This window comes from Biomphalaria glabrata, chromosome 12 (assembly GCF_947242115.1).
Source record: "Biomphalaria glabrata chromosome 12, xgBioGlab47.1, whole genome shotgun sequence".
Lineage (NCBI taxonomy): Eukaryota > Metazoa > Mollusca > Gastropoda > Planorbidae > Biomphalaria > Biomphalaria glabrata.
This window is the reverse complement of record NC_074722.1, coordinates 35681850-35704377: the sequence shown is the minus strand read 5'-3', so window position 1 is coordinate 35704377 and position 22528 is coordinate 35681850. Positions and strand designations below refer to the sequence as shown.

The 22528-nt window shown below is 36.5% G+C and overlaps 2 protein-coding genes across 3 annotated transcripts in view; one reads left to right on the top strand and one right to left on the bottom strand.

Annotated features, from left to right (window-relative positions):
- Positions 1–8721, top strand: part of LOC106073247 (carbonic anhydrase 1-like) — a 33039-nt gene extending 24318 nt beyond the window's left edge. For both annotated transcript variants that reach the window (XM_056006320.1, XM_056006319.1), the window contains exons 11-12: positions 7671–7828; positions 8574–8721. In XM_056006320.1, the coding sequence (XP_055862295.1) occupies positions 7671–7828; positions 8574–8699 (284 nt within the window). In that variant the 3' untranslated portion in view covers positions 8700–8721. The remainder of the gene's footprint in view (positions 1–7670; positions 7829–8573) is intronic.
- A 6097-nt stretch (positions 8722–14818) lies between these two features.
- Positions 14819–21524, bottom strand: LOC106073248 (uncharacterized). Its single transcript, XM_056007196.1, has 6 exons — positions 21379–21524; positions 20186–20258; positions 18807–18896; positions 16510–16728; positions 15849–15896; positions 14819–15200 (listed from the first exon to the last, which is right to left on the bottom strand). The coding sequence occupies exons 1-5, from the start codon at positions 21379–21381 to the stop codon at positions 15877–15879; spliced, it is 405 nt and encodes a 134-aa protein (XP_055863171.1). The 5' UTR covers positions 21382–21524; the 3' UTR covers positions 14819–15200; positions 15849–15876.
- Positions 21525–22528: the final 1004 nt, after the last annotated feature.

The following is a 22528-nucleotide window of genomic DNA, read 5'->3' as shown; positions in this document are numbered from 1 at the left end:
GTATAGCAAAAAAATAATATCTCACTGTAATGTCATAGTTTCACACACAAAAACATATCTCAAAGTCATGTCATAGTATCGCAATAAAAAATATTTCACTGTAATGCCATAGTATCGCAATAAACAATAGCTCATTGTTATGTCATAGTATCGCAACAAAAATATCTCATTGTTATGTCATTGGACAATCTGATTTTAATAGGAACCTTTTTGTAATTTATGTAATCGTTTGAGATCATTTCAATTTAACTTTTATTCCTCTCTTCTGTTCTTTATTTCTACTTTTTATATTTGTTACCTATCTCCTTGTATTCTTATCTCTCTTTTAGCAGGTTTCTCTCTCTCTCTCTCTCTCTAACTCCCTCTCTCTCTCTCTCTCTCTCTCTCTCTCTCTCTCTCTTCCTTTCTAAGCAGAGATTACGTTTTATTACTTATTCAGTCTCTCTGCCACCATAAAGACAAAGCTATGAATGAAAAGCAAGGGCTCTAACTCTAATCCTGGCAGACGTGATATTCATTTTCTTATAAAGCCTCAACAGTAATTGTCCTTCGTGTGACCAGACTATGGCCCTTACCTACATGCCATTATCCTTGACCAAGGGAATGAATTAAAGTAGATCTAATTATAGTTTTAAACAGTGTATGTCATTTTCAAGGTAGTTTTTTTTTTTCTTTTTTTTTAAGTGAAGGGAAAAAAAAAGTTCATTGACTGAGAAATGGAGTGAAGTTAAACTGAGTGAAGTTTAACAAACAGATTGAAGGAAATCTATCCCATAGTCCGTTGAACCTTTGGGGCACCACACAAGATCTGTTAACCATCTTTCTCCGTTTCTCTCTGTCTTTTGCCTTGAGTAGAACCTTTTTTTCGTAAATATATATAGCCTAACAATATAAGAATATAAGAGCTCGATTTCTATAAGTCATTTGTGATTTACGATAGTGAGAACATTTGGCTCGGATTATCAAAAAGTATTCAATTCAAAACAATTGCGAGCAGACGATCAGACGAGCAGACGATCACGCTTGTACTTAATTGTTTTTACGATTCCACTTATTAGCCTGCTAATTCCTCATGAAAATTGTAACAAGGACACGGACCTCGAAAACGGCTCAGTTTATGTATATCTTTGGGAAAAAGATTATTAACTAATTTCCAGACGTGGAAAATTCTGGTTTGGCCAGTATGATTTTTCAGAATATAACAATCTTATAATTAAATTTGGTCTGGAGATGTATATCTTGAACACGTCAATGTAATGCCCTCTTATATTGACTAAAGAGTTCAATTATCAACTAGAGGCTCAGAAACATTTCGCGCATACAGACTTCAGTCTTGAAATAGTTTCAAACCTATAATTGTGTATACTCTGAATAGATGTCTACAAGGGTGTAATCATGATTTATGATTTTTTTTCTGGTGGGGAGGGGGGAGAATATAGTCTGTTTAATAAGTGTTAAATTTGTTTAGTTATCATTCATTAGTTATTAAGAGCAAAATAATCGCTACTTGGATGCGGGGGTGGCTGAGCGGTAAAGCGCTTGGCTTCCAAACCGGGGCCTTCGGGCACCTCTCAGTCCACCCAGCTCTAATGGGTACCTGGCATTAGTTGAGGACAAGTAAAGGCGGTTGGTCGTTGTGCTTGCAACATGACACCCTCGTTAACCGTAGGCCTTTACATCATCTGCCTTATAGACCACAAGGTCTGAAAGGGGGACTTTACTTGCTGTCGCTAAGTACAAAAAGTCATCAGTTTCACAGTGGCGTAGCTAGGGTGGGGTGGGAGGTTCAAATCCCCCCGGGCCCCCACCTGAGGGGGGCCCCCAAATGAGTGTTTTTTTTTTACATTAAATATTGAAAATTATGCAAAATACAGAGTTCCCCAAAGAGGTAAAGCCCCCCGCCCCCGCGCCCCCAAACGATGGAAAATTCCTAGCTTCGCCCCTGCAGATTTATAAAGGAGGAATTGACTGCTACTTGTTTACATGTTGATATTACAGATAGTCTACCAGCTTCCCTCACATGTATCGATACATTACGTCATGTCAGCTCAGTTTTCAATTCATAAACTATAAACATGAGACGCGGTGGCTGAGCCGTAAAGCGCTTGGCTTCCGAGGAGTACCGGGTTCGAATCCTGGTGAAGACTGTGATCTTTCACCACTGGATCTTTCGACCTCCTCTGAGTCCATTCACCTCTAATGGGTACCTGACTCTAGTTGGGGAAAAGTAAAGGCACTTGCGCGTTGTGCTGGCCACGTGACACCCTTGTTAACCGTGGGCCACAGAAACAGATGACCTTTACATTATCTGCCCTATAGACCTCAAGGTCTGAAAGGGTGACTTTTTCATTAAACTTTAGAGACACTTCAGATACATAAATCACTAAAACATATTTTGCAAATACAAAAACAAAAAACCTAACAAAATACTCCGGAAAACATAAAGATAAAGGCGCATTTCTTTTTCCATATACTAGAACAAACTCGTACAAGTTCTCCTTCTTCCCTAGGTCCGTTAGAGATTTAACGGGTTTCCTTAAATTAGCCATGAAAACCAATAACAGAGTTCATGTCTCTAGTTAACATGTGCGACCAGGTTAGCACAGTAATACGAAGGACATTGTTATCTTATCTTGAAGGAACGTCTGTAATTGATAATCTTATCTTATCTTATATAAAACAGACGTTACTTCAAAAAAGAAGATGATTACGTCCTACGCGTCATGCATTTAGTCATGCATATTAACCAATGACTTAAATTCTGCCAAGTCACTGGTTTTCCTGGCTGGCTCAGGCAACCCATTCCATGCTCTAATAGCACTAGGGAAGAAGGAGCATTTGTACAAATTGGTCCTAGCATATGGGGTGAGGAATGTGCCTTTATCTTTGTGTCTTTCAGAGTATTTTATTAAATTTTGTTTTTACATTTGAAGATTATGGTTCAGTGTTGTATGTATAATTGCTACTTCACTTTTGAGTCTTCTCTTCTGAAGGCTTTCTAAATTTAGTGATTTTACTAAAGGTGTTACTCTAGTCAAATGTGAATATTCGTTTGTTATGAATCTCACTACTCTATTTTGTGTCTGTTCCAGTTTCTTAATATTTTCTTGAGTTGAGGGGTCCTAAACGGAGAATGCATATTCTATTATTGGCCTAACCAAGATAAGATGATATTTATTTTACTTATAATGAGGATAGGTACGAGTAGATAGACCCACCTATCTTTATACGTAATTTATGGGCTGCATCAAATGGTAATGCTATTGCCGATTTTAACATGTGGACTTTATTTTATAGTTGAATTAAAACTCTTTTGGAAAAGTTCAAATTTTAGTAATGAATTTTTTTTTAATTGACGTTAAAGGTCGTGACCCTTGAACTGTAAGTCACCCACACCGATAGCTCCATCACTGACCTAGTATAAATGTCCATTCATCAAAGTGCTCTCCCCTCCCCCCCCCCCAGTCCGCCATTTATTCTCATTGTGACAATCTGTCTAAACTTTGACATGCTTTACGGCTTAACATTTCTATCACATTTTTTGACATCTACTTTAGGGGGGAAAAAAGTTTATTTTTAGTCCACTATAATAAGTAACAATCCAGCTATTTTTTTATGCGAATCTATGTTTTATTACTTCGAAAATTTTGAAAATCTAACAAGTCAAATGCAACTTACACCTATTTAAAAACATTTAGTACCAGTGCATGCATAGTGGCATACAAGGGGAGATAACACTGTTTAACCTTTTAATGATGTCCCTTTTGTAGGGAAAGCCAAGTTAGATAATGAAGAAATACTAATCATAAAAACAAAGAATCTTTAAATTCCTTCCTAAATATAAATAGGCATTATCTTTACCCTTTACCTATAACTGTTGGACTGTTGGGGCACCAAGCAAGACTCGTCGACCGTCTTTCTCCATTCCTCCCTGTCTTTTGCCTTAGTTAGAGCCTATTTCAATGGCAGGCCCGTCCATTCTTTAATGTTGTCCTCCCATCACTTTCTCTGTCTGCCTCTTCTTCTTTTTCCTGGTACTGTTCCCTGAAGGAAGGTCTTTGCGAGCCCCGAAGATGTTGAAAGATAGACTGAAAAGCGTCATGACACAAGAACACTTGCAAAGTTTCATGTAGATTGTAGAAGGCTGTTATAAAGTTTGTTAAAGAGCGACCATCTTGTCCCTTGCATGTGGATAAACTTGAAGTAATGTATTGCAAAACTCTCATGTTGTTCCTTTTCATGCTTTTAATTATATCAAAATCTTTTCAAAATCATGTCATAAAATATTCTATTCAAACTTATCAAGGTTACAGTTGTATAATTATTTGTAGCTTACAAATGGCAATTTTGTAAAGCCTGAAAGTCTATCCACATGTAGAGAGACAAAACATTGAATTAGGCCTTTCGTATCTCCTACATACGCAGATGTATGCGTTCAGTTTTCGGTGTATTATCAAAATTTTAATTAAAATGAGGGGAGGTAACAATAGATGTACATCCATAGACATATGTCTACGTGTACATCATATAGCAATCAACTGGTGAGCCGAATTGTAAGGGAATGCCAGAGCCAATATTGACACCCAGCCCGCATCTGAATAAATGTATTACAGTTTACACTAATCTATTCTATAATTGTTTATTCATCATTTGTTTTACCACAATTTTATCACCTTCTTTTTATTACAAGTTTTGTATCTCATCAAGCTTTCTTTTGTTAAATGAATGGTTTCTAAACTATTGCAAGTAGCCATATAAAAACCAACAACAAAAGAAACAATCTAAAAGTTTAAATGCCCATGTTCGCATAAGTGTGTACATACATAGATGTGTATGCACGTTTGATAGAAGTTAATATAAAGAACTAGGGTAATGTAGCAAAGCACAAAGGAAACAACCATAAGCAATGTAGACAAAGTGGAATAAAAATGTGACTACGATGTTTAAAATGTTTTAATATCATTTAAGTTTCTACTTTCACTCTTTGATTGTTTCTATTTAATTACCTATTGTTGACATTCTCACCACATATATTTTAAGACCTTAAATTTCAAAAATATTCATTATATGCTATTGGAAAAAAATAACGCCATATACAAAGCAATTTAAAACATTAAAATATTATGACAACCTAAATGTAACTATATGCATTGCTCTGTTTTGCAATCATTGTACTTTAAAATGTAACTTCTTAATTTGTACGCTTACTAATCAAATATGCACCTTTTTTTTATAAAAAAAAAAATTAAAATTAAAAAAAAAAAAAAAAAAGCCCAATAAAGAGGCCAATAGCCCACCAAAACAGAGGCAATGCCCAAAAAAGAGGCAAAGAAAAGAGGCGAAGGCCCAAGGATTCCTAGGATGTAAACAGCTCGACAACTGAAGTCATAAGCTAAAAAGCTGAGGTTTCCTAAAAAAAAAATAAAAAAAAAAAAAATAAAAAAAAAAAATATATAAAAACCAAAAAAGTAATCAAAAGTAGCCGTATAACAACTAAGGATTATCAATTAGAAGAATCGTTCATATTGTTTTTGGCTTGTAGGTAACGCAGCCATCCAATTTCCGCTTGTTACTATCATCTGCCAGAAACGAGGCCAATGCTGTCCAATGCCTTCTTGGTCAGCGTCTCTCTCCATATAATACGGTCTAGTGGTATTCCTTCCTAGTAGTCCACATCGATGTCCGCTGTGGTTCACAATTATGATGATACCATCACAAAAATAAAGTAAAAGCAGAAAACACGATGATGGTGTTACCCAGGGCCGATCTTAGGCCACTGCAACCTATGCGGCCGCAGTGGGCCCCGCACTTTCATAGGTCCGCGCGATGCGAATTCTAGTTGTAAATTATTAAATTAAACCATTTTAACTTATTATTAAAGAGTTCCTGGAATTGTCCTGAAATTATAAAATATAAGAAAAAGTCATGAAAATCTCCTGAAATTATTAAAATCTTCTGAAAACTGATGCAAATCTACTTAAAACAGACAAAATTGTCATTTCGGGGTGTCATTCAATGTGGAAAACACCAATCCTACTCACGATAAAAAAAAAAAACGGTATAGTTAGCTTTCATTTAATAAAAATGTGTGCCTAATAGTAAGCCGAATTTTAACCAAAACAAGAAGTTCAAATACTTAATTTACTTAAATAGTCACTGGCATTTTGCTAGTCGATAGTAAATCTAAAAGGCAGATCTGAATGTCTATCGGCTTTTTATTGGAAAACTACTATCTACTGTAGATGGCTCGTAAATTTAATTTGACAGTGATTTTGCACTTAGTAAAGTATAAATAAAATGCAAAGACGAATTGATGTTTTAATACAAAATCTTAATTTTCACTTATTATCCCAAATTAGGCCCCGCGCAGTCAGTTTCGCATAGGGCCCCGCAATCTGTAGGATCGACCCTGGTGCTACCATAAGGTGAAGATGATAAAACCAGCACATCCGGAGTCTGGTTTTAATTAAGAGACATACTGATTATTAACCCTCTATACCTCATAACATAGCTTATATCAACTCACTCTGTCTGTTTGTCCGAGACCAGTTTAGACCAATAGCTCGTTGCCACGTCACAGCTCTTTATGACGTGGCAACGAGCTATTGGTCTAAACCGCCCACGGGTTGTGACGTTACAGGCCAGTGTGGAGGCCCTCTATAACGAGTGGTTTCGTTCTTTTTGTTAAGATGTTTGTTCGAGTTATCTCCTCCTAACCAAATCTCGGATCAAGTTAAAATTTTGCACAATTATTTTCTGTGCATGACAAAACAAGAATCGGTAAAAACAAAAATTCATGTTAGTTAATTTACTTTTTTTTGTTTAAAGTAAAGTTCCCCTTCCGATCTATGATTATTATTATTATTATTTATAGCGTTTTATATAGCGCTACTTTCATGCTTTTAGCATGCTCAGAGCGCTTTGGTCCAATCTCAGTTGTAGGAGTTGGTTTTCCGTGATGCCTTTAGGCAGCTCAGTAAACACAACTCTGCCCGAGTCGAGTGTCGAACCTCGATCCCCCTTCTAGGTAGCCAAGCCAAGCCAAGTTTAAGCGAACTTAGCCTCTCGACCACGCTTCCCGCCAGATGATGTAAAGGTCATCTGTTTCTGTGGTTCGCGGTTGACGAGGGTGTCACAACGACCATCCGCCTTTACTTTTCCCCAACTAATGTCAGGTACCCATTAGAGCTGGGTGGACTCAGCATAAAGATCCCGAAAGAAAGTTGTACTTGAAGGAAGTGTTTGCATACGTTTAATTTGTCCCCATTTCTACTTCGTGTAGAGAATTAGGTCGTCGCTTTCAAAGTTTGAATCTATCAATAAATAACTATAAAACCTTCTATTTTCATAAGCACTTCGCTGGCACAGTGGTTGTTTATATTCGGTTGAGGAGGTTTGCGCCCTGAAGTTTGAATTCAAGGCGAACAATATTTTTAATACATTTAAAAGGTGATCACGGAAACATTCACACAAATACATCCTTCTTCCTCCTTCCCAATCATTGTCATAGCGTATTGAGAAAGTTAAAAGCATGAAATTGCCCTAATCAAAAACAATTGGCAAAAATATCTAATCGTACAGATTTTTTTTATTGTTAGTCTACATCTATTTCAAATTGAATTTCATGGCTGATCCAAACTAATTGATACAATTATTTTTTTGTTTTTTAGGAGCAGACGTGAAGGGAGAACATTTTAACATTAGCCAGCTGTTTCCTCCGCCTGGACAACCGTACTTCCGCTATCTGGGCAGCTTGACCACACCGCCCTGCACAGAGAATGTTATCTGGTCAGTTTTTGCCGTTCCCCAAGTGATCTCTCTGCATCAGGTAAACTCGGCAATGAGGTGTCTTAACTCTGCCTAATGTCTTCCCCCACCAATCCCCTAGCTAAGCCACTGCAGTGTTTAAAAATCAAGTCCTATGCAGCTTTACCAAGACAAATAATAATAATAATAATAAGGCTTGTCTTCCAGTCCGAAGATGAATGAGCAATGCAGTATATCCCGTGGATACGCAGACCCTGCTGTGACCTACATATTTTGCCACATCCAAGGCAAACATAACCATTGTCCGCCGGTGGTCGGCAGTGGATTTTCTTTTGGTCTCAAATATGTATCCAGCGGCCATTGCGAGTGACCTCCAACTGTCTCGTTCTGAGGCCGCATGCAACCAGGTGCTCTATTCTATGTCACGTAGGGTAAGTTGGCCCCTAACCTGGTCTTTAAAGCGTTTCCGTGGGGCGCCTCTGTTACGTCGAACACCTTTTAGCTCACCAAAAAAGACTGCCTTTGGCATACGTTCGTCTCCCTTACGGAATACGTGCCCTACCCAGCGTAACTGTCGGACCATAAGAAGTCCCTCTATACTGTCCATACCGGCGTTTGCAAGGGCATTGCTGTTTGTAGTGCGGTCTTGCCACTGTATGTCAATGATGACCAAGTAATCAAGTTTTAAAAATACATTTCGTATTATAGCAGTTCAGTGATTCGTTAATTGTTAAATCCATTTAACAGCAATGATTAAATGATTTTGATTGAATGGTCGTCATTATTATGTAACATTTCTTTTTCAGCTGTCCAGATTTCGTACACTTGGAATGTCAACTGAACTTAACCCTTACATCGGTGGAAACGTCCGACCACTTCAACCAATCGACAATCGAATTATTTATACCAATGATGTCATTTATAAAAAATAGCAATTACATTTCTGGAAATATTGTTTCTTTATATGTGATTATTGTGCTCAGTTTGCACTACGAGTATATTTCTTAGAGTTGTCCTTGTGTTTTATGTAAGTCAACCATCGGGAAACCTTACTTATTAAAATATATAATAGTAACTCGAATTCGGCATGAATTGATTAGTTCAGACATTCATGTCCCAGATTTCTACCTCAATATCAAGTTCATGACACATGCCAATCAAAACTGCCTCACTGGTGGCCATTGTTGTTATTCGGGAGTTGTTTTTTTGTTGTTGTTTTATATTAGATGTGCAGTGCTTTTAGTTTACCGTCATTGGAACCATTTAAATTTCTAAAACTCATGTCAGAGCTGCATCGGCTCAAACAAAAAATACTCCAGTAGAACAAAAGTGTAAAAAAACTGATTTAATGAAAACAACAGATAAAAATGTCTGCTCTTTATCAAGATTTAAATTCAAGCGGATTTATGGGCGGGCAGGTGGGGCTACATCGCCGGGCCTCCTCCGGGGTCACCGCAAAAGAGCAAAAAATCTATCCAAATTTCGACAGGTCAGAAACTTTATTTAAAAAAATTTTTTTTTTTTTCGCATTTTTTAGGGCAGGCAAATAATGTGATTAAGAAGTGCACGCTTGTATCTAGTAGCTTGTATCTAGTAGCTTGTATCTAGTAGCTTGTATCTAGTAGCTTGTATCTAGTAGCTTGTATCTAGTAGCTTGTATCTAGTAGCTTGTATCTAGTAGCTTGTATCTAGTAGCTTGTATCTAGTAGCTTGTATCTAGTAGCTTGTATCTAGTAGCTTGTATCTAGTAGCTTGTATCTAGTAGCTTGTATCTAGTAGCTTGTATCTAGTAGCTTGTATCTAGTAGCTTGTATCTAGTAGCTTGTATCTAGTAGCTTGTATCTAGTAGCTTGTATCTAGTAGCTTGTATCTAGTAGCTTGTATCTAGTAGCTTGTATCTAGTAGCTTGTATCTAGTAGCTTGTATCTAGTAGCTTGTATCTAGTAGCTTGTATCTAGTAGCTTGTATCTAGTAGCTTGTATCTAGTAGCTTGTATCTAGTAGCTTGTATCTAGTAGCTTGTATCTAGTAGCTTGTATCTAGTAGCTTGTATCTAGTAGCTTGTATCTAGTAGCTTGTATCTAGTAGCTTGTATCTAGTAGCTTGTATCTAGTAGCTTGTATCTAGTAGCTTGTATCTAGTAGCTTGTATCTAGTAGCTTGTATCTAGTAGCTTGTATCTAGTAGCTTGTATCTAGTAGCTTGTATCTAGTAGCTTGTAGCAAGTTTAGAATACGTAAATACGGCTTTGGATTTACGACAGTACGTCATACCAGGGCCTTACCCTCCAAAAGCTAAAAAAAAATATACACTTTTTAAAACCAAAATATTATTATAGCTTTTATATGGCGCTACTTTCATGCTTATAGCATGCTCAGAGCATGGTCCAATTCCATTTGTGGACCAGTGGGGGGAGGGGGGAGTTGGTTTTCCGTGCTGCCTTTAGGCGCTCAGTAAACACAACTCTGCCCGAGTCGGGTGTCGAACTTCGAGCCCCCTTCTAGCCAAGTCAAGCCAAGTTCAAGCGTACTTGGCCTCTCGACCACGCTTCCCATGCTATTATTATAACTATTATTAAGTTTTTTTTAAAGGAAGTGAAATTAAATATACAAGAACTCTGTTTCTGTCTTGTAGGGGCCTCCACCAAAATCGTGTCCTTTGGCTTCCACATACTTAAATCCGGCCCTCAACTTGACATCAGCTTTTTACGATTCCATACTTCTTAAAAATAAAAATTCCATTCTAGTTTTTAATCTTATCTTGTAAATTACAGTCCTTTCTATATGTCTATGCATTTCTTCAAAAGGGAAGTTAATCTCGTTTATTATTGGTAAGAGACTTAAACTCTGCTAAGCGATTGGTTGTCCTGGCTGATTCAGGAACGTTAGGCAACCAGTTCTATGCTAGGAAGGTATTAGAGAAGTCGTAGCACCTGTACAAATTTGTCCTATCATATGGAATAAGAATGTGCCTTTTCTATTATTGTAGTTTGTTTGTTGATTTCTTTGTTAATTAGTTTGATGCGTCAAATATTTTGTCTCTTTTTTTGGTCTATCTCACGTTGCGTAGAACCAAATCTTCAGTTTTAGAATAATTTATTCATGTTTCAAATAACTTAATATACTATCTATGTGTGCATGTCTGTGGGAGGCTATGGGGGAGGGGGGGGTAGTATCAATGTAAATTATAAATCTCTAGATCTCTGGTTATTACTAGGGCCGGATATACGGCAGTACAGACTAGGGTTTCTCCCTCAAAGGAAAGGGGGGCATCCACAAGTTATGTGAAATTATTTAAAACTGTTAACATTAGTTTACTAAGTACATCTTTTTTAATGAGATAACCTGAACAAGTTCTTGAAAGTTTCTGGGGCCTCTACAAACATTCTGCCTAGGGCTTCTTCTTACTTATATCCGGCACTGGTTGTTCCGATTTAAGAGACAGTGCCAAGCATTAGAAAATTATAATCATTGCTAAATTATGTTAACCACCCTTTTTACTCCCCCCCCCCCCCCACACCTTTTTATATTACTATAAAACTTGGAAATTTATTTATTCCCTTGATTTTTTAAAGTCTTGAAATGCAAAATCTAGATTTAAGAAAAAATGTTAGCGGTCTAATCCAGAAGAAAAGGGCTGATCTATTATACACTACTTCTAGATTATAGTGCAATTATGTGTCAAGTGTAATGATGTCGTCAACTTTTTTTTTTTTTTTTTTTTTTTTTTTTTTTCAAGGAAACCTCAGAATTTGCTCTATTCAGTTTTAGCTTTATCATCATAGGAATCCTTTGGCCTTATGCCTCTTTTCTTTGCCTCTTTTTTGGGCTTTATATGCCTCTTTTATGGGCCATCTTGCCTCTTTTGTGGGCTTTTTTTTTTTTTTTTTAATATGTTTTTATTTGTAAGTTATCATAATTCACAAGTATTAAATCATAAACAATTGAAAAGTGATTAACCTAAAAATATAATAACAGTAATAGAAATATTATTTAATATCAAAGACATACTACCTAACCAATGAACCCCCTAAAGACAGAAAAATGATACAAGTATACTCTACTCCAGAACAATCAACACAATATCAGATATCCCTGACCCCCAACACCCTATTTCTAAAAAACTACATGAGCATTATACAGGTATATGAAAATCAAACTAGATAATTCTCTACCCTAAATTCCATTATTTTTCTAAATGTTAATTCCAAGTGATTAGGATCAAACACCTTATTATTATGTAGACATTTGAGCCAGCTAGCCCAAACAAGATTCCTGTGTTCGGAAACAATAATCAAGTTAAAGTTATGTATCATTTTATTTTTTAGTTTTGGCAGCTTGTTTAAAATAATAGACAAGTTAACATTTACATAATTGCCACAGTTTGCTTCCAATAGGTCCATTACAGTACTTCTAACTTGAAGGAATAATGGACATTCCAAATACATGTGTTTCTCGTTATCAGCATTTTCAAGGTGGCATAATATACATTCACGGTCATTTGCCCGTCTTCTAACCATAGGGGTCATCCCAAAGATAAGTCTAAAACTAATCTCTCTAGCTTTTGGTGGGATATGTTTACTATGTAAGTTTATGAATGTGTCCTTGAATTCTGTCACCCCAAGAACTCTCCCCCACTTAATCCTATTCACTGGGCTTTCCTGTAACAGCTTTTTAAGTGTTGTGTATGATTCTTTGGTTTTGTTGTGTATTAAATGTTCATTACCTGGTAAAATTCTTGAAATAGATCTGTAAAATGGATGAGTGACTGTACCAAAATAGTGAGGAGTATCATTGTGTATTGGAAGAAGACTACTTAATCTTAAACCATAATAGTAAATTGTCAAGGGAAAGTTTGTTGGGTTCCTAACTACTTGACCTACAAATTTTAGCCTTAGCGACTGTATTTTTGTTTTAACATCTTGCAAGTTTATCCCCCCATCCTCTTTGTTTTGAATGAGTGTAGTGTGCTTAATGCTCCTAATAGTGTTTTTAAATATAAAGCTTCTAATTAACTTGTTCAGCTTGTTTATGAATTTAGGAGGTGGCTCTGTAATGTTAGCTAAATAGACAATCTTTGGAATGACCAAACTATTTATCAATACAGCTCTACCAAATATTGTAGAACCTGTGTGCTGATAAAGTTTAATTAAGTTTGAGGCTTTGACAAAAATATTCTCCCACTGGTCTTTACAATAGAACAAAGGATTACAGGTATAGACAATACCACAAATCTTGATTTTATCAACAATTCTGAAAGCGCAATTCTCTTTGAATTTCCATTTCCCTAGTCCCATTACAGAGGATTTATTTATATTTATTTTTGAACCACTAGCTTCTCCGAAAATTTAAATTTCTTTAGTATATTCTCAATATCTTGCTCTGAAGATGGAAAAAAGGTTGTATCATCCGCATAGGCTTTGACTTTGATGGTTGAGAAGGAACGACCCGGTATATTTATCCCAATAATGGATGGGTCAGATCTTACAGATTCCAAGAAGGGTTCCAAGCAAAGGATATACAAGAAGGGGGATAAGGGACAGCCCTGTCTGACAGACCTTTGTATGAGGATACTCCTACTGAGAGAATGATTAATTATTAATCTACTTGTTGCATTGGTATAGACAAGCTTTAAATATCTGATTAACAGGGAACTTATTTTACATTTCTCAAGCACCTTGAACAGGAAGCTATGGCTTACTCGGTCAAAGGCTTTTTCTTGATCTACAGATAAAAGAGACACATTGAGGTTTTTATCCTTACTGTACATGATAAAATCCCGTAAAAAATGCGTCATGCCGTCAATGTTTCTGTCCGGGATACAACAGTACTGGTCATGTCCGATAAGTTGGTTTATGAGTGGTTTCATTCTTAGGAAAATCATTTTTGTGAGAAGTTTATAGTCCGTGTTGAGAAGTGAAATGGGCCTATAGTCGCTAGGTGAAGTGCTATTTTCAGATTTCTTAGGTAAAAGTGTGATGTATGCTTCGTTAAAATTTGGAGGAAAATGTCCCAGTTTAATGGCGTCGCTATATAGTCGCAGTAAGAGAGGACACAAGACTTTTCGAAATAAGTAGACAATTGCGAGCTATACTTTTATTAACACCCCAATATTCTTATGCAAAATTTTCTCATAATATTAGAACTTTTGTTTATGTCCATATTTTCCGGCTTCCTGTTTTTTTAACTTCCATTTCATTCGATGTCCACATTCGCCCCATGCTGCGCTACGAACGTAACAGCTATGAACTCTATATGAATATATCCGAGTTCAATAAAACATGGAGGCGCGGTGGCTGAGTGGTAAAGCGCTTGGCTTCCGATCCGAGGGGTCCAAGTATCGACGCCTCTGAGTCCACTCAGCTCTAATGGGTACCTGGCATGCGTTTAGGAAAACTAAAGGCGTTTGGTCGTTATGCTGGCCACATGGCACCGTCGTTAACCTTGGGCCACAGGAACAGATGACCTTTACATCATCTGCCCCATTTATGTGTAAGAAGAACTAAGCTACAAAATGTTCTAGCATTGTTGTATTATTTATGTAAATCTATATGCACCTTTTTTCCAACAATTTATATTCACCGACTAAGATACACAACTCTCCATTAAACGCTATGTCGTAGGTCACAGTTACTACCCCTTGGTTTTTTAAGCTCACTTACAAACTCTATTATATTAACAACCATCTACTTCTGAGACTTTCTGTTTAAACTAACTTAACTCTTTCTCTCCTAACTGACGATACCAGCGTTGACTCCACCAGAATGTGGTAAATAATTACGGAGAGAAAGAGTTAACATTGGCGGGAGCATCACTACAAAGTACAACCATCTTTTTGGCCGTGTGAACTGTCGTTGCCTTGGGTCGCCTCGATGGTTACGAGTTCATACCCTGCTCGCTGCCACCCCACCTTCGTCCTGCGGAGTCCCCCCCCCCGAGTTTCTCGCTATGTCACATCTTTTTTCCTTGAATTGAAACAACAGATAGCAAAATAAAAAAATAACAACATAACAAGGTAATAACAACATAACAAAGTAACTACACAACAAGGGAATGATATAAAAAGTAGGTCCTTTATTACTATTTATTCAAATGAAATGACCCAGTTGGACAAAACAGATGGCCAACCCCCCCCTCTCCCCCGCAAAGTCATGCAACATGAATTTAAATTATTTTATCGCCGGTATTTAAAAGGCGAAACGAATTTAAAACAAATAAAAACATCGAAACGTCAATTCCGAGTATATCTAAATCAAAACGTATGCTCTAGTAGTGATGGGTGGTGTTGAATCTATGCCAAAAACAATAAAAATGATGAAGGCGGTAAATTGACTCTCGTCTGCTACAGCCTCTTGTCGTCTGTTACATCACTTCCGGTTGTTTTCTCGTGTAGATGTTCCTCTCAGTTCATCAATTGTATTTGTACAGTTGGACGCCTGCATAATGAAAAAGTAAATCTGTTTGTTATAATTTTCGCGATTAGCTTATAACATGAACTTCTTCCATTTATTTACATCTGTACACAGAAAGTAAATATTTCTAAACAATAACCAATGACTAGGATCCTTTCATTTTGTTAAAAAAAAATATCTCCTCAAAATTGTCATAATTAATATATTGTATTTGGGTTCAAATGTCATAGTAACGTTATTTAATTGATTACAAAGACCCAGCAGTGACCTACATATGTTGTCACACATAATCTGTTACTAACACACTGTCGATATGTCTCTGAATATGAATGGACCTTATTCACCAATCGTAAACAAACAACATTTAGTCAAGTGATCTTATTGATAAAACAACGGGAAAAACTGTCACGTGACAACCATCATGAATTAAACATGAGATCGTAAATTATATAGAAGAGATAGAGCACCACGTGGCTAAATGTTGTTTGTTTACGATTGGTGAATGAGATCCATTGATTACAAAGACCCAGCAGTGAGCTACATATATTGTCACACATAGTCTGTTACTAACACACTGTCGATATGTCTCTGAATTCGAATTAAAGACTTTCTTTTAACCAATTTTGTTTTTCCTAGTTATTCATTGTTAACATTAGTCTTTGATTGACCTACCCGCATCCAATCAACAAATTCGTTTCATTTAGTAAGGTCCAGGAGCAACTGAAAGAAAGAAACAAAATGATTGGACTTTAGAAATGATGAATAAGATTTGGGTTCATTGTGGAATGCTGTTGTCATTTCTTTATTGTTTTTCTTGTATTGTTCGTTGAGGTTATGGTTTCATCTATTTTGAAAGGGAGGGGGAGGGTGTAACTGGGAGAAGATTTCCAACACATTTTAAGTCTAGGTGGCGGAGGAAGGGTAACGGTTAAAAGTTTAACACCATTATGCCCAGTTCAGACCTACGGTTAACAAGGGTATCGTCTGGCCAGCACAACGACCAACCGCCTTAACTTTTCCCCAACTAATATCAATATCAGGGACCTATCAGAGCTGGGTGGACTCAAAGGAGCCCGAAATGAAAAAGTCCAATCTTCAACAGGATTTGAGCCTGGGAAGCCAAGCGCTTTACAACTCAACCATCGCGCCACCGCTTACAAGTGTTAAAGGTGTCTGGAATTTTAGCATCTATCAATACCGCCTTCTCATTGTTTGACTTTCTTACTATGAGAATGGACACACACACACATGCACACAACTCTCGATTTCTTACATACACACTCATTACCACACACACCCACTCACACACATACACCTCCTCGCATGAACGTACCTCTAATGAAATCAACATCCGGTTTGTCATACTTGACGTAGCCAGGGTCAATGTCGTTGGGAAAAGCAATGATTTGACCGCCGACGTTCCCGCCTATGGCATAATAATCCTGATCAGTGACGATGTATTTGTCGTAGGGATCCACAGGGGCTACAGGGACAAAGCCAGGATTTATAAGGGGCCTGATGATGTTACCTCTGGAGTGTTGGATTTGTGCACCTGTGACCAAAAAGAACAAATATTAATTCAATCCATTCATAATATAAAAATGCTCACATAGATGGTAATGGGTTGAAGACACGTGTAGGGAGTAATCATTTTTTTTTTGGAAGTTACATCAGTATTTTATATGATGAGATAAGAATATAGCTAATCAAATATTTATTTTAAATACTAGAAATCGAAATTAGTACGTGGTGGTAGAGACATTGTCTTCCTTTATCTCGTAATTTTATAAATAGTTGCAACTAGGAGATATATTTGGTGTTGCCGGGTTTTCTAAGTTGGGTTATGAAATAACAAATTACTTTTATTGGAAATATAGGCATAATACGTTAATCCTTCAAAAAATTTTAAAATAATTCCACACACACTATTAACATACAATATTTGTTAATTTCAATAAAGAATCCAGAAAAGTAGACTTTATATGAAGCTTGAAACTTATTTAATTCACTTATTGTCTTCCCTTGTATATATACCCTCTCTAAAATTAGCTTCTCCCATTGACAGGAAAGAGTCTAAATATTCATTCGAGTTTATGCCAACTTACTTTTGACTCTGCTATTTTAAGTTCTATTGGAACTAGCCTACGGTCTCAGGAATGATTTCAAGAATATTCGTGCAATTTTTTTTTAAACGCTGTTTATTTTACAAACAACGGACTTGCAAACATAGACAGACATCTTACAATTTGCTAAAATAACCATATGAATATCATTCTTTTATTAATATTAAATGTAGCAAAAGTTAAAATTCAACTTCAAATCTGGTAATAAAGAAAAATAATAATGTGTCTGATGAGTAGGGCCCATGGTCACAAAATATTTTAAATGTCTTGGAAACAGAGACTGATTAAAGGAGCAAAAAAATAAATTAAAAAAATGGCGAATGGACCTCATTCACCAATCGCAAACAAACAACATTTAGTCACGTGATCTTATTGATAAAACAATGGGAAAAAAACTGTCACGTGACACCCATCATGAATTAAACATGAGATGGTAAATTATATAGAGGAGATAAAAGCACCACGCGGCTAAATGTTGTTTGTTTACGATGGGTGAATGAGGTCCATTAAAAAAAAAGTACTTTTTTTGTTTGTTTGTTTGTTTAGTGCAACTTTGTAGCTCCAATAGTTCAGCAGACTATAAAGGTATAGACAAGGTGAGATAACGTCGTTTGTTTATAAAACAAACCAAAAGCAACGACGTTGTCAGATTTCATTTAATAAAAAGGAAAATATGAAAAAATCCTTTTTAAAAAAAGGGGAAGAACTCCGTCTTAAGGGGAACAACTCCGTCCTTAAAAACTATATCAACCAATAATGCACAAGTTATTTCCCTTATTCGATATCAAACAAAATAATAAATTACCCATAATGAATTGTCTAATTGAGTATTTAAGTTTATTGATTCATGTTTCGTTAGGTAATTAAATAATTGTTTAAAGTAACAACTTCATCGGGGAATGCGTGAGGGAGAAATAGCGTTAACAATTATTTAAGCGGACTAAACCCAACACATTTAGCCATATATGTGAATACTGAAGGATTAGTTTTCCTTGTTGATATTAAACAAAATAATGAATTAGGCCTACCAGTAATTAATTGTCTAATTGGTTACTTCTTTATTGATTCATGTCTTGTCTATGTCAAAGAATAAGTGTGCGAAGTTTCAACTTGATCTGAGAGTGGGTGTGGGAGTAATTATAATGTTTTTTGTTTGGTAATGCACAAATTGTAAGACAAATTTCCTTACGGATAATAAAGATTATTATTATTATTATTATTATTATTATTATTATTATTATTATTACACACTATTTACCAGACAGAGTGAGTTGATATAAGCTATGCGAAGATGATTTATTTTCTAATACAAATCTTAATTTTCACTTATTATATTTATCCCTACCCAGACTGGGCCCCACTCAACCCGTTTCGCATAGGGCCCCGCAATTGTTAGGGCCGGCCCTGCGTGGAGCACCTATTCAGGCCTCGCATAACATTAAGGTTCCGCGGAACACAGTTTGGGAAACCCTGATATGCATGAAAAGAAAAAGGTACAAAAACTTACCTGAGACTGGAGCATGAACTGTGAGGCGAACTGGGGGAAGGGGAACATGTGGAGGGGGAAGAGGATAGCCAAATGGACGAAAGAAAGGTGCTGGAATTGAAGAAAAAAACACAATTACAGAGACATTTTAAACTCAGAAAACAACACACACAAAAAAAACACAATGTAGCTAAAGGAGTTAAGCTCATTGGTGGCCCCTTTGGCTGTAGATCAGTTCAGTTTGCTTTGCACATAAACACAAATAAAGGAACAAGTTTAAACTCAGAAAAAACATAATTAGTACCTAGATTTGTGGGACTATTAGCAAGTTAACCAAAAAGACGAAATCACGTGACTTTGAAACTCGAGAGATAACTCCTTACAATATTGAATAATTCCTAGAATACAATTGTGTAGTGTCCCTTGAAAGTCCCGTCTCATTATGAAGGTATCCTGTTATTAATTTATACACAAGCAAAGGAAAAAAATAATACTTAAAAAAAACAAGGCTTATATGTGGGAAAGAACTGTCATTTATTTCAAGATGCCAGGGTTTAGCTCCCTGTCTGATATATAAAACAAAATTAATTAATTATTACTTATTGATTAATAATTGGTTACTTTTTGTCATTGATCCTTGTATTGTCAGTTACGATGTTTAATTGTGTAAGCTTTAAACTTAATCCAAGAATTGGAAATGGGAGAAATACCATGTTCAAAATTTTTACCAGACAGATAGTGTGAGTTAATATAAGCTTTATAAAAAATGTTCCCATAAGTTAACAATGTATGCTAATTGCCAACCTATAACATTTATTCATCACGTTTTTTATTGATTGTTTATGGACTGTACATAAAATAAAGTTGGCAGTTTGAATGTGGATATGTTGCCATATTTATGGAAATGTCAAGAGAGACTGGCGCATGAGTACCAGTGCTATTAACTCTTTCTCTCTTAATCGACGATACCATCGTTGATTTGACCTCGTTAAATTAAATTAATGTTTAGTTTTAAAAACTTTGTTTTATATCAAAAGAGCATGCATTCCCCTTTAATTCTATACCAAAAACAACATTTTCTGATAACAAACAACAAAGCTATTGAAGCCCAATCATAACAGGGGTAGTGAAATAGTAATGAGCAAAATGAAGAGCTCCTTGGAAACGTGGAAAAATAATTACGGAGATAAAGAGTTAATAGCGATGTTAAAAAATGAGATTTCACAGGCAACGAAACAAAGTGAGCTATCGTAAATGAATGTTAAATCTATAAATCCGAGACGGTTGACTACAAGAACTTCATGTGCACTTTATAAAATTGAATATTAGAAAAGGGGCTTAGGGTTGGGGAATGTGTCCTTGCAAAAAAGTTTTCCCATGACTCTACGAGTCCTACTTACGATGTGCTGCTGTCCTGTCTGACGTAATCAAGACTGTCAATACAGTCACAGCTAATACAGCTTTCAGGTCAACCTGAAACATCAAAGAGTTACATTTTGTTAGCGACGAGTGGTAGTTACTGAGTGGAAGAACATTTAGCTGCCTAGACAAAAGTCTAGGGTTTAAATCTCACTTATTTTTCCACTAAAATAAAAGTGGGCTATCCCAGAGTTCATCGAAACTGATAAAAGTAAGAGCTAGAAAACGTTGGAATAGAGAAGAGAGAGTCTGGTGGCTGAGTGGTAAATAGCTTGGCATCCGAACCAAGACTTTCGGGTTCAGATCTCGGTTAAGACTGGGAATTTGAATTTTGGGATTTTTTTAGGACGCCCTTAGATGTTCGTTTCATTTAAACTCAAGTTAATGTGATAGTAACGTAAATCGAGCGTGAGGGGGCGCGATGGCGGAGTGGTTAAGCGCTTGGCTTCCGAACCTGGGGTCCTGGGTTCGAATCTCGGTGTAGACTGGGATTTTGATTTTAGGGCGCCCCTGAGTCCACCCAACTCTAATGGGTACCTGAGTTTAGTTGGGGAAAGTAAAGGCGGTTGGTCGTTGTGCTTGCCACATGACACCCTGCTCGTTAACCGTTGGCCAAAGAAACAGATGACCTTAACATCATCTGCCCCATAGATCGCAAGGTCTGAAAGGGGAAATTTACTTCAAGTCAAGCGTGGCTGAGTGGTCAAGCGCGTGGTAACCTATTCCGAACCGAAAGATAATTTAAAAAAAAAAACGAAACAATTCAACACATAAATTAAACATAAAAGAAACCTCTATTATATCTAAATATTCAGTGAACTAGTTAGTAATCCTTCCAGTTCCATATGCATTGCCTCATGAGGATGTTATGTGGCCAGCACAAATATAATCCGCTTTTTGTGTTTACAAGAAATGTCCAATAAGACAGGAAAATGTTTAGATTCCAGAGTGTAGGAGGTAATCATCTTTTTTTTTTTGAAGTAACGCCTGTATTATAAAAGATAAGAAGATAAGCTTTCTCAAATCCAAGTTGTTATTTATTTAAACTTTTATCCTCTGGATTCAAATACAATACATGTATCCCTAAAGCGAAGCTCTCTTAAAACGCATTTTGTTTTACTAGATCTAAATGTTAATGGATATCAACTAAATGGTCCAACAAAAATATTCTTACCATCTTGCCCTTATGTTGAAGGAGACAAATGTATTTGGCTAAGTTAATGTAGACAGTGGTCTGTCAAAACTTAGCCCTCTGTTACTTCTCTCACACTCGGACCCTTAAAGAGAGACGTCAGTCAGGCGTTGAGATTAAATACCCTGGCCCAGTGACCATTGGCAGAAATCTACGACTGCCTACGGTAAACTAACGAATTCTAAATATATATATATATATATATATATATATATATATATATATATATATATATATATATATATATATATATATTATATATTTGAGGTATGCTTTACATTGTTGTCCTTTAATTTTGGGTTTTCTCTGCTCTCTACTCTGTGTTACAGTAGAATATCAAAGTCTTCTTAAACGTTTAATTTTGACGCAGTGGCGTACCAAGGAGAGGTTATGAGGGACAGACGCCAAGGGCGCGGATAGTTTCGTTAAATAAGTTCAAATGAACTATACGTTTTGTATCGCTCGGTAGTGATTGCCCTTGTGCAAATATGAACGTCCTACACTATTGAGAGGAGGCGCGGTGGCTGGTTGGTAAGGCGCTTGGCTTCCGAACCGAGGATCCTGGGTTCGAATCCTGGGATTTCTAAGTTAGGTCTTGTTGTACACCAGAATAGCCTTACGACAACCAAGCCCATTACAAACGTACATATGACAGTAAGGGCAGCAAAGACTGCTTACGCCCCCCTCAACCCATTTCCCCAGTAGTTTAAAGTTACATAAATCCGCTCCCATGGAAAGGTAAGACAAGATATGGTAAATAAAAAATTGATATTTAGTTCTTTCCGGAATCATTGCGAATGTTTCGTGACTATTAATGCTTGTTATTGAGCGTCCAAGGTTCACAAATTTGGTCTAGATCTTCATGCATACTAAAATTGTACTATTTAAAATTAAAATTGCATGAACCTCATTTCTATTCATTAGACAAATGCAACAGTTTGTCGTTCCAAGAAAAGGTGTCAAACCTAAATGAGTAATTGTCTCCCTTTTTATTTTTTTAAAACAAATATGTGTACTCCTGAGGGCACATCAAAAGTACCGGAAGTGGGAAGGGGAGACAAATGAGGGCCCTGCGTCAATGGAGACAAGCCCCAGCCTCGCTGAATTCTAAGTTTAGACGGGCCTGGACAAT